Source organism: Struthio camelus, chromosome 1 (genome assembly GCF_040807025.1).
Source record: "Struthio camelus isolate bStrCam1 chromosome 1, bStrCam1.hap1, whole genome shotgun sequence".
In the NCBI taxonomy this organism is placed as follows: Eukaryota; Metazoa; Chordata; class Aves; order Struthioniformes; family Struthionidae; genus Struthio; species Struthio camelus.
Window position 1 is genome coordinate 64,637,462 of NC_090942.1, and position 18,416 is coordinate 64,655,877.

At 44.1% G+C, this 18,416-nt stretch overlaps 1 protein-coding gene across 3 annotated transcripts in view; it reads right to left on the reverse strand.

Annotated features, from left to right (window-relative positions):
• The window catches only part of TRIM24 (tripartite motif containing 24), a 66,370-nt gene extending 54,351 nt beyond the window's left edge, over window positions 1–12,019 (reverse strand). Inside the window, exons 1-2 of one of the 3 annotated variants that reach the window (XM_068945203.1) lie at window positions 12,005–12,019; window positions 11,541–11,781 (exon numbers count right to left, since the gene is read on the reverse strand). In XM_068945203.1, coding sequence (XP_068801304.1) covers window positions 11,541–11,652 — 112 coding nt within the window. In that variant the 5' untranslated portion in view covers window positions 11,653–11,781; window positions 12,005–12,019. Of the gene's footprint in view, window positions 1–11,540 lie in introns of all 3 variants that reach the window. The other 2 variants (XM_068945192.1, XM_068945184.1) reach the window with 2 other exon arrangements.
• Window positions 12,020–18,416: the final 6,397 nt, after the last annotated feature.

The window sequence follows — 18,416 nt, forward strand, 5'->3', positions numbered from 1 at the left end:
GCTCTAGGAACATGACACTTGCTTCCACTACCACTTTGAGACTGAACTAAGAATGTAGCTTTATCTCAGCTTCTTTATTCTTAACATACTTGACTGACATAATGACAAATAAAAAAAACTTTGATTGTACAGCAGAACAACAACTACTGTGATAAAGGTTTGAAGTCAGACATCCTACAGCTCATAGCATTTATTCTCAATAATTTAAAGCATTGTAAAGGCAGCAGAGAAACACCTTGATAAATCTAATCTCATTCCAGTGGAACTGGAGAGGAAAAAAAGACAAAAAATACAATCAGAGTGGAACAGAATATAATAATGGCTTGCTAAATGGACTTATAAAGGAGGCAGGATTAGCATTTAGCTCCTTTAAGAATCCAGACTATGTTCAGCTGTTGCACAAAGGGTGGACTGGAAGGAACAGACAGTCAGTTCAAAATATCTGGGAAGCCCATTTATAAGGCCATCTCCTTTTTGCCAAAATAGCTGCTAGAATAATTATTCTGAGAAGAAATCTCTGGCCCTTTTCAGAGTATAAACATATAATAGCAGTGATACTAATCTAGAACATATGAGCTACCATAAACTCTGGCTTTGGGTGCAAGCTCCTGTATCCAGCCCTGGTTATAAAACCATTTCTAAGCAGATGGAGGCAACAGGGGACTATCTGCCAACCTGCAGTTGAATCAGCTCTTTACTACCAAAGCCCATCAGGATGCACACACTTCGCTGATGGTGCCAATCCCAGCAGCATATGCTGCTCAACAAAAGCTAATTTACTGACCTATCAGAACAACTCTTGTACAGGTCACACTTATGATACACATATACAAAAGACGACAAACGTAAAACAAGGTCGTAATGCTATTTTTTATTTGATCTTTACCACTAGAAGATGTGGGAAGACCACAGACCTTCCCATACATTCCATCCCAAGCCCATCTGAAGACTTTTAATGACACCAAATCCCCTTTTTGCCATGAAGCAGGGAGCAACCATTCTATTTTATAGCTTGGAATGTAATATTAAAGACTGGAGCTATCAGAAGCTTGTCAAGATGAATTTCAGGAATACTTCCTTACCGCACTCTTGGTTGGGAGGTGGTATAGAGCTACCTTGTTTGCTAACTGCTGTACTAGACATCTTAGACTTAGGCTGTTATGATATAGGTGAGTGCCAGGTCTTCTGAATTCAGCATCACTCATGGAAACCCTGCTACATAAGGGCTCCTACCATCTGTAGGCTTTCACATTCACATAGATCATGAGAGGCAGCCTGCACCTATGCTTATCCCAGAAAAGAATCCTACACATGTCTTTTGAGATGACACTGAGGCAAGATTTAAAGTTTGAGCTCCGAATCCACTTGAGTGAATCTACTTGAGTTTCCAGCACAGAGAAGGAACTGAGGAAAACTTGAAGAAGCTATCTTGATGAGCTCCATTTTATCACTTAATTTAGAATACTTTGATACTTTAGTTTATTTTGGGAATTTCAAAGAAGGATTTATTAGTACTGGAATCCAGTGGGTTACACCCCGAAAGTCCCATTTCACTGCAAGCCATTGAAAGAACAGTCTGTAGCTGATGTGTGTCATGGGCAAAAGCGTCTCAGCCCAGGACATTTCACTTAAATTTATTATCAGTCATTAAAAATTTAATTGGCATGGGTATTGAGAAACAAAGATGACAAACAATTAAAACTTCGGGGAAACCTTTTGTCCCCTTTCCTCACTCCCACAGCTCTCCTCCTTTCCTAGACTCAACTCCTCTCGTTTTCACTGCATGTTACGCTCAGTCCCTTCCAGTCCCTTTGGTGAGGTGACAGGCAGTGCAGGAAGTTAAGAGTGGTTTCTTTCTGCCACTCCCTGCTTCCTACTCTTATTTTGCTGCTTCTTGGCTTCTTATTCCTTTCCTCTGTTCCAGCATGTGTTCCTTCACTGGCTGTAGCACCTTCAGGGATATACCTGCCCAGGTGTGGATCCTCCACAGGCTGCAGTCCCTTTGGGAGTAGCCCTGCTCTGCTGTGGGTTCCTTCACAGGCTGCAGTCTCTTTGGGGGTGAACCTGCCCCAGCATGGCTTATCTACAGGCTGCAGTCCTTCAGAAGCATACCTGCTCTGGTATGGAGCACCTCCTTCCAAAAGCACATCTCCAGCTCTGTCCCCTTTCACATGCCTCCTCCATTTTGTTTCTCTAAAAGTCTCTTTACATTTCTTCCCACGTATCCCCTCTTTTGTGTGTCCCCCTGTGCCTCCTCTCACATCTCCTTTTTTGTGCCTTCACTGTGTCCTCACATCTCTCTTCCTATCTCTCCTCACATCTTTCCTTTTTTGCACCCTCATGTCTCCCCCTGGGTCTCCTACCCTGAGCAGCTACCTCCCTTTCTTAAATATGTTTGAACAGAGGTGCCATATGCACCTCTGACTGGTTGAGGTTTTGGTGTGTGATGTTTTCATCCCTTTCAGAGCCATCTGGAAAGGGCTGTGACCAGCATAAGGCAGTTTATGACCTCCTCCCACACGGGGCATCCCTGCAGGCCCCTGCCACCAAAATCCTGCTATTCATGTCCATTATAGTACACACAGAAGTCTAGAGGCAACATATGGCTGAACCCAAAGCAAAGTAAATGAGGACAGTAGCTGCTACTGTGGGATGAAAGACACCCTAAACAAAACTAAAGGAGGTAAAGAATGGAACAATCGAGTGATAAAAACGAACTGCTTCAGCAAGCAAAGGGTCTACCAGCCTGAAAGATTGAAAAAAGAAATTTTAAACAGGAACCAGAACTGAGCATCTGTAAACACTCAGAAGAGCTAAATCTAACCCTGACAAGTAGGTCAGTTCCAAGGTCCCGAGATTCCCAGGACATCTAGACAACATAATAGTGAGGTCCTCTCAAGAGGGACTACATATCACTACTTACTTTTGCATAGCTCTATATCCACCCAATAAAGCTTGTCTGCTAGACAGACTATCTTTCTCGGTTGCTTGCCTGCTAGCCTAGTTTATCCCTTTGGGCACTGCTATGAATTTCAACTTTTACTTGAAAACTGTTGTTTCAACAGTTGCAAGTCAGAGAAGTTTTCCAAAAGTCAAAGATGATTTAAAACTACTTCCACTTCTCTTTAAAACAACTGACTAGCAGGACAGACAATTTACGCTCTTAAATTACTTTAGCAAGTGGTTTACTAACTTTAAAACAGTCCACGCTGAAGAAAAAAAATACATCAATTCACGCTTTTGTTGTTCAGGCTAATCTCATGCAGTAGTCATTGCCAGTAATGGGCCTGTTGTCGCTGGGCTGTTTTACCAAGGCACTGTACCTTGCATTTAAAATTAGAAACCTGCTCCCACTCTAAAGTGTCTATTCTCCCGTCTTAACAGAGCACTGCAGCTCAATGTCTTCCTTTTTTCCTACCTGCTCATTCCCTGCACAACTGCCAGCGGACCCTCCTTTAACTAGCATCACTCTTCCAAGTATCCCCCTACAGCAAGTTCAGATGCAGCATAAGTGTACAGGAGCCTCTGTTATGCTGGCTCATAGTCTTAGTTTAGCACACTTCAAGTCCGTATACTCTCAACCATGTAGTGACCCTATTACAGATGCCTAGAAATGAACGAAGGGCACAAAGTGAACTTTTGTTAAGTCTTTATACACTTTTTGAACTCAAGTATACATATCCTAGAAAATACATAGGGCTTTTTCAAGTCAGCACTTGCATTAAAAAAGTGCCATTTCTTTCTGACTGTACAGTACAGACAGATCTTTCAGCTCACTAGGAAAATATAGTCACTTCTCAAATTCGGTAAACATTTCATCTCAAATGGTATTTCAACTACAGTTCCATTTTTTTTCAAATTGTGCTGTATACACCTGTGGGATATTAAAGTAGAAAGGGAAAAATCAACCCTAAAAAAAAAAGAGTTGCCCCAGGCAACTTCTTAAAATCAGAAGCAGGAATCTTTCTGCAGTCAGAAAGCAAGTGACTCAATTCTCTTGTCTACATACTCCAGCTTACAGAAAGTTTAGTGCTGGAGCTGCAGATTTCTTCATTAAAATGAGAATGTGTCTATGACCCAAACACACTTGAGAAACAAGGACTCTCAAACACACGAATGTTGTTCAAAACAACCGAGTCTTGCTTATTGTCTTCCCCCCCCCCCCGCAGCCCACTGACACACCTCAAAAATAACCAGAAAGCTTGTTTAGCATCACACACGCTCATAATTTAATGATGCATGCAAGATCAGAGTCAATTTTCCCCATATAAAAGCTTCAGATAAGTATTTGAAAAATTGAAGAAACAGTATCAAGTAACCACGAACATCTTTTTGCTAGACCTTCTGTTGTTTCATACCCAACTTTATAAGGCCATTCCCTGTTTAATTTAGTGTAATTTTCTTAGTTACTTCACACAACTGTTTCTTCTTTGCAAGGAAGTTACCATGATATCCAGCTCAGAGAGGAGTCCAGTGTGAACTTCTCAGTTTCATACTTTGGTGGCTAACATTTATGTTTTCATATATAACCTCTGGTCATTAGAAAAATTTATATAGGTAGAAATTTAGCCTCAGTTCAAATATGACATTGAGGTCTCCAAAGTCTATTTGAGCTGCACATTCATAGTTTAAACAGTAAATGATTCCACAGCTACCTAATTGTTGTAGTAAATTTTAACACCATCACTGAATTTTTTCTACAAAAACATGATCTTTAAATCCACTGAAGACTAAAAAAAAGAATCTTTAAACTATTATAGCAGATAAAAGTTAAATAAGTAGTAATAAATCCATTAAAAATTAAAAGAAAGTAAATATTCTGTTTACAAGTACCCTTGTATGGAAAGCACCAACAGAAAACTACTCCAAGGAACAATAACAGGAATGAACCAAGCAGGCAAAAATGACTTTTGTCATTTGCTCAAGCTAAAAATCAAGGAGGCTATAACAACTCCCTATTCATTCAAATAAAGCAATAATAGTTGCTGCCAAACCACTCAACCCAGTTTCACTCACCCAAATCGTACAAAGAAAAAAAAAAAATGGTGAACATAGCCAATGTAGAGAGCTGCCTTTTCATGCAACTGATCTCAGGAATGCCATCTTTTGGTTGTTTTTTCCCCCGGTTCTGTATTTTTACATGAAGCACCAGCTATGCTGTCACATCCCTCTTATTATACTAGTAGATAGAATTAAAGTAGTTACTACAATTCTACATTTCTACCTCTACTGGTATTAATTGCAAAGTAGCTAAGTCTTTAACATAACAAATGCAGTCATCCTTTTCCAGCAGGAGACTTTGCTATTATTCACAGTTCTGCTGGATTATCTGCATAGTTCTAACACAGAAGCAACAAGGCCATATTTACCTGAAGAACCTTGCATGACCAGCATATTAATCCTGGCAAGTCAAGCAAAGCTACTGTATTATTTAAGCATTTTATCTTATTCTAAAATCTATTAGTTCTAAAATTGTAAATTTAGACTTCTAAAAGACTTAACACATATAGCCAGTTACTTGCACCAAACTACCAACACTTTACAATTCACCTTAAAACTAAATGATTTTTTGGTTTTCCCCTGCCTCATTTTTAGATTAACTATCACAAGTAAAATATTAACTTCACAAGTTTACTATCACTAGGAAATTCCACTAAATAACGTGGAAATTCCATCCGCAGCATTTTAACGCAAATGCACGCAACCCTAGCATAAAACTTTTCCTGCACAAAAGAGCAGCTTCTTTCTACAATACTGCATTCAGAATCAAGAGTAATAACTGAAATGCTTTCTTAACTTTAATAAAGTTAAGTGAACTTACTTTAATAGTAAAGTTAAGTGAACACTGTCACTTGGTAGCATTCACTGAACTTAACAGGCCAGCCTAAAAGTCTGCTGCTTGGCCTACTAGCTCCTCAAGACATTTCCAATGAATGAGCTAGCTCAGGAAGAACACATTCCCTCCTCTACTTGCCTCTACATGAACATGCGCTCCATTAAGTTATTTCCCCTTGCTCTTTTGACAAGTACGTGTCTAAAGAGGTACTTTTATCATATGCATTAAAAACATCAATGTACTTTCAACTAGATAAACATTTTATCTGAGAACTTTTTTAGAGCAGTATACATTTTTTTTGTTAACAACAGAAAGAAGTTCCATAGCATAAGGTGAAATTACTAGTTGTTTACCAGAGACACTGTAAGCTGCTTTTGCATTGCAACAAGGTTAGAAGGTTGGCCTCTGAAGATTCACACTTTTGCTAAAAAAAAAAGCCACACAAATTTTCCCACAAGAGGTCACCTATTTGATTATTTAGTAACTTCTACGGCCTTAAAAAGAAAGGCCTTCCAATTCAAATGAACCTGGCTGTACCACTACAATGGTTTTAACAGAAGTCTGAAAAGTTGAAGCTATTATTAGAAACATTAATCTCCCACTTTTTATATTCTTGCTTCTTTCACCAATAGAAAGTGCATCGGACCTACCCTGGAAATACTATTCCATCAACATATGTAAGGTATTAACCATATATTACACATTTATATTAAGCATGCATTGGAGCAAGCACAACCGCAACTTCTTTCAGCATCACGTAGCTGCACACGTTGATAAAAACAACTCATTTCTTAAAGGCACCACAGCAGAAATAACACAAGTGAAAGGATGCACAAGTGCAAGGATATATGTGTGTGTATGTATATATAATACAGACTCCTTGTAGTACCAAAGGTGGAAAGAATTCATTCTAAGCAAGTGATAATATACAAGATGAAGTGGAAATAACTATGCATGTAGAGAGATCATAAAATCTCAAGTCTTCTCAGACTAGAAAGACCTGGAAGAGAAAATAGATTACCACCATAAGGAAGTTTGAACAAACCTAGTATGTCCTTCCAACTCATTAATAAGGAGCTCAACCACTGTCAACCAAAAGAGGGGGAAAAGAATGTTTCATATAGAGCAATAGGAAGACTGAAAGTTATTTCAAAAGCTGTATTTTCTAGATCAAAATAAGTGATGACATCAAAAAGTCCAGATGATGACAGATGCCAAGATCAGATAACTGTATAAAAGAGTTTAAAGCTATCAGGATGAAGACTGAGCGTGGGAAGTAACAGCAACAACAAAAACCAAAAAACAGATGCCATCTGCATACATGAGGAAGGGAGATCAAGGGTTAGGTCTTCATTCCATGCCTTGTGGAGCTCCAACTTATGTTGGTAAACAAATATTTCTGGGCATTAATCAGCTGAAATATGAAACACGAACAACACTGAAATCCTTGTTTGGTAACTCTGAAGTATCTACTCCTTAATTAACAGCAAGTATTGAACATATTTGAGTCGTTAGTCTGGACACTCCCCAAGAATTTATATCCTGGGAGTGTCCAAAACTTACATGCTTTTAACAACTTCATACAGATTTGTTTGCAAGTAGGCTTGTCTACAGATTAAAACACAAAAGTCTATTACTTCTAGTATTGACACTAATAAGATTTAATCAGCATAACTGCACATAGTTTTGCTATGCATTTCAATTCACAAGTTTTTCCCCATGTGACTCCCCAACTCAGAAAAATTGTTACTATTCTGTGCATAGGTTGACAATAAAGAAACAAGGATGTTTACAACTTGAAGCAAAAGAAGTAGTTTTGAAAAGGAATATAATCTCAGTTTATAACTTTGTGGTGGCCATATGTCTCTTTCACATTTAAAAATTCAGCAAAAGTACTGCAGTGTTCAGATACTCCCTCCATTATGCGCACTGTCCTTTAATTAAAGTATAGACTACTAATCAACCAATGACTGAAGTACCACCTGGCATAGATTTAAGTAAAGCGCAGATTTCTAATAACTACTTTCCTGTACTCCCTAGTCAGAACTTGCACGTCAAATAGCAAAGAATGGTGATTTGAGAAACAAAAGAAAAAACACTCATGAAATTAGCCAAGATCTTTAGTAGCACCATCTGTAGGTAACGTACTGCAACACTTGCTCACAAGCTACTACATTTACAGACCCACTCTTGCTGCATTCCCCATAGTTCATAGGGCTCTGTGCCTGGCAACCATTTATTTGGCAATGCAACAACAAAAACATCAACCACATGAAGTAAGTTACCACTGGACCTTCAGAAATCAAGCAGTGAGTTCTCCAGTGCTATTAGAATTCAAGTCAGACACAGCCAATTCTTCAACATCTTAAACTTCAGAAGTGGTAGAGAGATCAGAAACTCTCCAAGCTTTCTTTCCTGTAGAAATTACTATTTCACTTCAGAAATGAATGCATGTGACAGGATGGAGCATATCTGTGTCGCAGATGGCCTCACCATCAGCAACCCTTTGCAAGAGGAAGGCTGATTAACACCTACCACAGGAATCTCCTTCTCATGTCTTGACATATGTCACTGCCATTACCCATGCTGAACTTTGCGTTCAAGTGAGTAACACTAGAATTCCTAACTCATTTTGGATTTCTTAAGTTTGAAAGACAGCGCTCCTTTATTAGTTGGCATTATCTTTAAAGGAACAGAGCCAACCTTCACCCAAGTCCACTTCAAATGTGCAGATAAGCTTAAAATGCATACTATTCTAGTAATGAAAAGGATTACTGAAGACGAAAAGCAAATTAATAAAACATCACATATCTAGATTATACTCATCTACTTGGTTTCTCTTTGGCTACCTGTTTTTCAACCAATTAGGATATTAGCACAGCACAACGGTCCATTTCAAGGCTGGTTCACTGAAGAGCTTGTCAAACCCTATCTTTTATTTTGTTCAAGACAGACTCCTTTTCTTCTCTTCTACCAATCTTTCTTCAGGCTTATTTTTGCACATCATGTTACTGTTCAGTGCACATGCATAAGGAGTCTTTCTGCTTATCTTTCAGGAGCACTTCCAAGTTTATTATTCTATTGTGTCCCTTACTTAGTGTTACAGTATTTTATAATTTACATCATGAGATGCATTCACTGTCCAACTTTCTAAGCCTATGTTCTTTGGTTTATTCCTCCAGTTTGTTCTTCAAATACCTCACACAGCACATTACCAGAAGAGATGACAGTTTTGCACTGTTTTGTCCCTCCTGCTTTCTGAGAATTTAGGAACTCCTCCCATCGTAACACATTTCTCCTCAGTATAATCAGTTGTAAACAGTGACACCATTTCTTAAATCCTAAACTGAGTTTACAACTGTTTGATATCAGTTGGAAAACAAAACAGCTAGTGCACATTATCAAGTCAAACTTTAGTTAGCTAGCATACAATCCATTGCCATTTCAACAAGACCAAAACAGTGACAGCAGAAGACCTAAGTAATCTGTCAAGGAGAGTGTGAGTTCAATAGAAGTTCCTCCTTTCTACTGGAGGATGAAAAATAGCATGGAAGCATGCAAGTAACTAGCAAAAGATGATGATAGGGTAAAAATAACGTCACTGAACATGTTACATCTGTAAATTTGTAGAACACGGAAGTACATACACTGTATTATTCATTCCCACTGTTCCAACTCATATAGACAGAATAATGAGCGAGGTGGCAATAGTAAATTGGTAGTTCTATTTTTCTCCGTCTCCCCCGCCATCTCTACCATTTGTCCTCTCTTCACTAGATCTTTGAACAACACCAACCTTTTCTTCTTACAATGGATCTTGTTTCTTACCCCAGCTACAGACCTCTAGTTCTGCTATATATAAACAGGACATCTGTGAATTGAGCTATGCCCTTTATGACTCAAAACTCATGAGAAAGTGATTATATGATCTCTGAGCCTACATCACAACAGCAGCTAGCTGCTTCTCTGCCCTCTTTCTCATTTCCAAGCATTTCATCTTCAAATATCCTATCATCGACCACACTTTGTGCTTTTCAGTTCTTCTTAAGCAGGATTTCACAATTCTTTTACTCCTAGACTTACCATGAGCAATACACCTCACATGCCAGCCAAGTTTAAATGCACTGGGTTTGGGTCTTACAGATTTTCCCATTCTGGAATCTCTGGCTAGGCAGTTTGACTACTACACGAACTGCATACTAATATTAAAGACTATTGAGAAGTATTATTTAAAACAAACAAAAAAATTCCTACACAACACAGACATCCATGTAGATAAAGAGGCTCAGCATATCAGGCTAATAAAAAACTAACCAGGCCCGATCTCAGATACTCTGAAGCAAGTTGTCTCTCCCAATTGTCTCAAAGACTCCTTTCTCTCAAGGTATACCTCTATGAATCGCAATGGTTGTAAGCTAGCTAAATAACTTTTGCACGTTCAAGTTGTGGTCCTTCTGGGCAGAACTACTGGCAGCATGGGAAAAGCTTCCAATCTGCAGTTCTGAAATATGCCCAAAGGACAACGGCCAACACTCACCCAAGGATAACTTATCGGGAGTTACTGTTCTCTTCATGTTTGATTTCTCCCTTGACCCTCCCACTATACTTCCCTGTAAGCAAACTACCACTATCCATGAATTCCTAAGGAGAAGCTCGATTTGAATCACTTCTCTTTTCCATGCAAAAAACTCCAGGATCTTCACCCATTTCTGCTAGAGGATACTTGCTTGCACGTTCTTCCAAGACGAACTTGCACTCAACAAAATAAAGCAACTCGCTAAATCAAAGACAGCTAGAAGGGAACATCACAAAAGTAACTTCAGCTTGCAGTAGTTTACCATAGATATCCTCTACAGCAAAATGCTTTTTAAATACATCCACTCAAGCCACTGCTTCAGAACACGTGCTCTCCAAAACTTCCTCAAGGCGTTCTCCTTTCAAAGTGACAGTTAAGCAACTTGTAAATAAATGCATTACCAGCTCTACCCAGTCTACCAATCACGTGGACAGTGTCAAGTGTTAACGCTCGCTCCTGCTTCCTACCGTCTAAGTGTTTGAACCCTCCCTCCGGCTAAGCCCCCTGTAAAAAGGGATGACACCTGCAGGGCGTCCCTCTCGCTGACCTCTGCGGCACCATCCTCCCAAATTACCAGCCCAGAAACATTACTCAAAAAGTCGGTTAGGATCCTGGCTATCAACCGGTACGTTCTTCTGCTCTGCGCTCCCCACAGCATCCCGTATTAAGATTTTTTTTTTCTCTCGGAAACGGGGCGAAGGAAATCCCTCCAGCACGCAGAAGCCCCCGCGGGGGCGGTGGGGGGGGGGGGTAGCGGCGCCCCACAACGGTCCCGCGCTGCGGGGGGCGGGGAGCCCGGCCGCCGCTCCCCTCCACCCACACAGCGAGGTCCTGAGGAAGTGCAGATATATCGCTTTCCCGAGCGAAGAGGGAGATTTAAACACAAAAATTAAAAAGAAAAAAAAAAATCAAAATCCCAAGCGCCCCCACTGGCGCCGCGGGGGGGGGGGGAAGGCTGGGCACAAAGCCCCCCGCGGAGCCCTCCGCGCCCCGGCACCTGCCCGCGCCCGCCACCCCGCCCTTCCCCCCCGCCCCGCGCTGCCCAAACTCCCGTCGCGACAGCGCCTCGCCCTGTCGCGAGGCGCTAACCCCCGCGAGGCCGGGGGCGAGGGCAGATGGGCCACTTACCGGGCGTGCAGCGCAGCGGCGAGGCGGGCGACGAGCCCGGCGAGGAAGGGGGCGCGGGCGGCGGCTCCTTGGGGACGCCGGCGGCCGGGGAGGGGATGGCGGGGGGCAGCATGAGGTAGCGGTCGGGCTGCGGCAGGCAGCGGAGGCAGACGGAGTGGAGGCAGGGCAGCAGCTTGGGCCGCCGGCTCTGGATGGGCTGGCCGCACACGCCGCAAGTGTCCAACAGGTTGAGCGGGGCCGCCTCGCCCCCGCGCTCCGCCGGGCCCTGCCGGCTCTCGGCCTCGTTCTCCCCGCTCAGCGCCGCCGCCCGATCCGCCGGGCAGGGCGCCGCCGCCGCCGCCGCCGCCACCACCACCGCTGCTGCTGCCGCCGCCGCCACCGCCGCCTCTTCCATTGTCCTGCACCAGCCGCCGCCGGAGCGCTGAGGGGAGGCGGGGCGGCCCCGCTGCCCTCGCTGCCGCTGCCTCCCTGCCTGCCCACCCGTCCGCCCGCCCGCGGCGCCGCGCCGACCCCCGCCCCCGAGCGCGGGCCGCGCTGTTTGTGTTCCTAACCCGGGCGAGGGCTGCACCCGCCGCGCAACATGGCCAACGGCCGCCCAGGCCCCGCCCCCTCCCCTCCCGCGCCACCGCCCCGCCTCCCTTTCCCCCCTCCCACCACACCACGGGGCCCCGCCCCCTCCCGCCCGCCCGGCCCGCGGTCTCGGCCCCGCCGCCGCCGCCGCCGCGCCTCGCCACAGCGCCCCGCCCCCTCGGCCCCGCCCCCTGCCGGGCTACGTGCGCCGAGCGCTTCTCCCGCCCCCGCCGAACCCCAACGGACCCGCTCGCCAGGCCCCGCCCCCTGCGCGGACGGTTGGCGCGGCCCTTCCCGCCTTCGCACCCCTGGGCGGCCCTAGGGCTACCCACCTCCCCTGGGGCCTTCTGCCACCCCTCACCCCATCCCCCCACCCCGCCCCGAGCCACACATCCCGCCTTAGGGGCGTCCTGCCCCGCTCAGCGCAAGCTGAGTGAGCTCAGCGAGCCCAAGCCCCCTATCTGCTCACCCCCGACCTCAAATGGCCACCTTGTCCTTTCGGTGAGGGGCCCGGCGCGTGAGGCGTCACACCAGGAGGGACAATCCGGCGCTGCTCCCTCGCCTCACCCTCCGCCGGGCTGCGGTGTGCGTGTCAACACGCGGGCGGCCGAGCCGCTTGGCACCGGGGCCAAATGGGCAGCCATGTCCCCACGTCCTCCAGACTCAATTTGGGGCAGAGGGTTTTGCCCTCCCTTCAGAAGTCACTAAAGAGGTTGTTTTTGTCCCTCATTTTATGTGTGGGTTGTCTGTGTAAATGTTGGCACTTGGTCAGTTTGGCATGTTTTGTCCACACAGCCATTTGCGGGTGTAATAACTCTCTGAAGTTGAGAGGCAATCAGTAAAAAGTAAACTGTAAAATCTGATTTAGACTCAACATTTTATTGAAATAAATGCTCATCCCCCTTCTGCTACTTAAGAAAACATGCAGACGTAAAATAACTGCTTGAGTGTTGGTCACAAGTCAACAGTAAACTGATGCAAACTCTTCGACAGCTCTGCTGTCGGGGGGGCGATGCGTACCAGAAGACGATTAGGAGGAGCAACAAAGTATTCCCTCAGTGCCAGAAGCCCTGGGAAAGCGCGCATAATATGAAGACTCGTGTCAGTGCCAAGACGGACAGGTGCCCGTGAGCCATCAGAATGCAGATATTGAAACTAGGGCAAGGACGTGAGAGAGGGAAGATAATCTTAGTGCAGAACGCGGCTTTTATTAATGTAGCAAAGCAAGTGTAATCAGTAAACACAGCTGTATTCTTACATAATAAGGGTCCGGTATGCAAGAGAGGACGAAATGTGAAATAAATAATCTTGCTTCACCATACGCAAGGTTCGTGTCTTCATCCCCACAAATGGTGCCCAAACAGGGACTTGAAGAGTGAAATCCGGTGGGGAGCCCAGCTGAACTCGATAGAGGCTGCGCAGCATTTGTTACCATTACCTTCACGGAAGGTAAGCAGCTGGGAACATGGGGAATTCTGTATCATCAGAATATAAATCTGTGTACAAGGTTATGCAGCGTTTTTTAGAGAAACGGCGAGTAACTGTAAAGGAAGAAAAAGGAGCTTTCAATTTGGATTGCAGCGCATGTTGACGAAGCTAATACGAGTAATATATATAGTAAGGGGACTTGGGATACCATTGGGGTGTGTTTGTGGCATGCTGCAGCCTCGGATGATCCCGTCGCCCCTTCCTTCTTAACTACTTGGTGACTTGTATTTAATGCATTAGATCAGAATCACCAAGAAAGTATGCAGAAGGCAGCTAAAACGCCTTCTGCTCCTCCTATGCGGAGCAGTGAACCTGCGGAGCCATTGGATCCTGGCCCTGTAGACCCTAAGAAAGAACCAGATCTATTTCCTCCGCAAACTCCTGAACCTGTTATATCAACGCCGGTTGTTACGCCTGTACCTCCAGTAGATCGATGGAAAGAAGCGCGAGCCCAGGCATTGGCGGAAGGAGACCTTGAGTGCCTTCAAGCCGTCACAATGCCTGTCCTCCTGCGCGAAGGTCAAGCCCCCACTTGGGAAGGTTTTCCTTTTGTCTTAATAAAAGAACTTTGAAAAAGTATCAAAGGCTCTGGGCTTGCCTCTCCCTATGCATGGGGCTTGATACAATCGGGTTTTAATAATATGATTTTAACACCTAATGACTGTTGTACGCTGACTCAGCTTTTGTTGACCCCCACGCAGTATATGTTATGGCAGCAGGCATGGCGGAATAATTGTGATCAAGCGGCTGTGACTAATTTGGATCGGCAGCCAGGAGATCCGTTGTATGGAGTAGGCACCGCGGTACTTTTGGGGGAAGGCCCCTATTGGGAACATACAGCGCAGTTATGCATTCTCCGGGGGGCGCTGGCGCAAAGTCAAGAAGAGGCATTAAGAGCATTGTTAAACCTCCCTGATGAAAATGGGAAAGGATCTAAGTCATTTGAGACGATCAAGCAGGGTGCTACTGAAAACTAAAGGCAGTTTGTCAATCGCCTTCATACTGCATTGGAAAGACAAGTGGATAATTCCGAAGCTCGAACAATTCTATTAAAACAAATGGCAGACCGATATTACTCACATCCCGGACTTTGGTGTTTTTTGCTTTGTCCATGTTTCTCTGGATACCTATTCTAATTTACTGTTTGCCAGTGTTCATCGCAGAGAGCGCGCTTGGGGTGTCTGCGCTCACTGGACGCAAGCTTTTGCTTTTACGGGTGTGCCTCATACCATTAAGACTGATAATGGTCCCACATATGTCTCTGTGAAAATTCGTTCTTTTCTTCAAGCCTAGGGAATCCAACATTTAAATGGTATTCCACACAACCCTACCAGGCAAGCTTTAATTGAACGTGCCCATAGTACTTTGAAACAGATGCTCTCTAAACAAAAAGGGGAAACCGAGGGGTATGGGACTCCTCAAGAGAGAGTGGCAAAGGCCTTGTATGTCCTTAACTTTTTGAATCGGGTCCGTGATGAGCAGACCCCTGTTGCCTCCCATCTTAACTCTTTTTCACATCTTCTTCCCTCAGGACAGGCACAAGTTATGATCTGTGATCTGGACTCCGGCCAATGGAAAGGACCTTTTTCTCTGATAACTTGGGGGAGGGGTTATGCTTGTGTTTCTACAGGTACCCAGCCTCGTTGGTTCCCTGCTCGGTGTGTTAAGCCCTATGAAGTACCACGCCAATTTTGTAGCGGAGAATCTGAAGAAGTCGTGGCGTAGTTCTGGGAAATAATATGTTATTTCCTGCAATAATATGCTTTTGTGTTATGTCTGGAGAAACAACGGACGTGGGCAAAGGGATGTGGCCCTCTGTCTCCGAACGACCTGATCTTTGGGTAACTATAGCCAATGCCACAGGACAGGACACTGTTTGCCTGCCTGTGGCTTCGGCTGCTAACCCTTTTCAAACTTGTCTGGTGGGTCTTCCAACAGACGGAAAAGTATATCAAGTTTGTAATGGTACCCCTGCCGCCCTAACGGGCTGTAGTCGGTGGGGTGATGTTTGGGATGGTTGGACGCCCTACCTACCGGTGTTACCTGGGGAACCACAAGAAATAGAGTTATTAGGTTCTGTGCAGATGGATCAATGTATATATTTCAATTATACAGGACAAAATTCCTCTCAAAGGGGAATCACTGTTGTTAATGCTACTTTAGCTGTTTATCGCAATACAACTTTATGGTGTAATGTAACTAGTACAAACATTTCTAAATCCAGGAACGACCCTTTGAAATTACCACAAGGAGTGTTTTTGATCTGCAGCAATCGTGCCTGGCAGGGAATCCCATCTCGCGTCACGGGTGGTCCGTGTACCGTAAGAACATTGGGAATGTATTTGCCCAATTCGACAATGATTCTACAAAAACGACAAAATCGCACTAGACGATCTACACATCTTTTTCAAAAAGATTGTAGAGATTATCTTACTTTCTGGAACCCAGGAGAGATTATTACGGCATCCATTTTTACTCCTGGGGTGGCTGCTGCAAATGCTTTAGCAGCCTTAAATAAATTAGGGTGTTGGCTTGCCAATCAGACTAATAATACTGCAACGGCACTGTCAGGGCTGCTTACCAATGTTGATTCTATAAGACATGCTACATTGCAGAATCGTGCAGCTATAGATTTTTTATTATTGGCGCATGGCCACGGGTGTGAGATTTTGGAAGGAATGTGTTGTATGAATTTGTCAGATCACTCGGAACCAATTCACGACACTATACTGAGGTTGAAAGAGAGCGTAGCGAAGTTGAGGTTAGACGACAATGATTGGCTGGGACGAGTATTCTCAGGATGGGGGATCACAAGGTGGTTTTTAACCATTGTGAAGAGTGGCTTAATTATATTATTGATAATCTTAGTCTGTTTGTGCCTGTTTCCCTGTCTTCTACAGCACGTGCAACGAACGATAGATCGCGCCTTCAATCAACAAGCCTATGCAGTTTTGTTAAAACAAAAAGGGGGAGATGTTGGGGGCGATGTGTACCAGAAGACGATTAGGAGGAGCAACAAAGTGCCAGAAGCCCTGGGAAAGCGCGCATAATATGAAGACTCGTGTCAGTGCCAAGACGGACAGGTGCCCGTGAGCCATCAGAATGCAGATATTGAAACTAGGGCAAGGACGTGAGAGAGGGAAGATAATCTTAGTGCAGAACGCGGCTTTTATTAATGTAGCAAAGCAAGTGTAATCAGTAAACACAGCTGTATTCTTACATAATAAGGGTCCGGTATGCAAGAGAGGACGAAATGTGAAATAAATAATCTTGCTTCACCATACGCAAGGTTCGTGTCTTCATCCCCACAAATAGCACTTAAAAATCACGAAGCAGCCAGCAGGTTTCCCCACTTCCTTGCAAACCTATCAGGACCTTAACATAGGACGTATAATAAATAGGCACATAGAAAAGCTTTACATGACAAAGGACTAATTTCTTTAGCACATAGAAGAACTGCTTGAAGGAGCCTTGTCGTGATTCAATGTGTCTCAAGTCCATAATTTACCATAATAAGAGCAGAACAATACTACAGGTTGTTTCAGGAAGAAAGCAGATTTGGATTTACAATGAGGAACTTTTAAGAGATAAATGTCATTCCCTGCCTATGAATAACAAAATGGGGAGCAACCCATATCTTCTCAACTCTCTTATCTTACCAATACAGAGGAGAAAAATGGCACCAGAACCACTTGTCTGAAGTACACCTTCTGTCTTTCAATCCAGCTGCCTCTTCCTCTGCTTAGGCTCAACAAATGGACAGCATAGAGCCTTAGTCATGCTCTTTCACTGATCCCACGCACACCGTATTGGCAACTGTTAACAGCACTAACTGACACTTGGAATACGCAGAGGTAGTAGACACCACTCTGGAGCAAGGTCATTAGATGTTTGTTACATTGAAATCCCCAAACCGCAAGAGGGACACCAGGAACCTTGGGAGGAAGCAACCGGGCTGTCCCAGGCACCACAGAGCATCAGCCCATTGCATTGTTCGGGGGGGGGCATGAGTTTAAGGCAAAATAATAGCCTACGTTGTGCGGTACTGCGCATGTGCTATCAGATAACAAAGGAAGCCATCATTCTTTAGGTGTACAGATAACAAGGGAAGCAATAACTCTTTGAGATTACACAAGTCCAGATTGACACTTATGTGGCGCAAGTCTAAGGGTCGCGACCTGCTGTTTCTCATGGGTTCTGCACACCAAGTATTTTAGCAGCTGGAATAATCGATCAGTCAGCGAGCTCCTGTCTCCTTGCCTATCTTCCTCTTTTACCCACTGCAGCAAGCCAATACCATAGATGATGTTCTAGTGGTCCTTTGTGACAGGAACTTAACACACTCACACACTAAGAGTGCATAAATGTTAATAATGAAATGGGTTCAGGTATTAAACCTAATGATGATGATAGAGTTCTATAAGGTGAGAAAGTATCAAAAATGTCATTAGAATGGGTTTGTCAGGGAGCAGGTGATAACTGAAACATGTTTGATTAGCTTTAACAGCAAACACGACCGGAAACTCAATGAATAATAAATTTGCAAAGCATGATAGAAAGTCATCAGACTAGACGGTTTCTGTAACTAGTGTAAGCTATTTCACCAACAGATGTCAAGATAAGGAAATAAAGATATTAACTAAAGGTACAAAGATCACCCTGCAAAGGATCTGAACAGACACTGTTGGAAATCATGGTCGCCATAAACAGCCAGTGTCTCAGAGATTGGTAAAAAATGGTATGATTATCTTTTTGTATAGTTTGTTTGACTGGAATATTTGTAAAGCATAACTGTACTGTGGAATCTCTAGTCACATG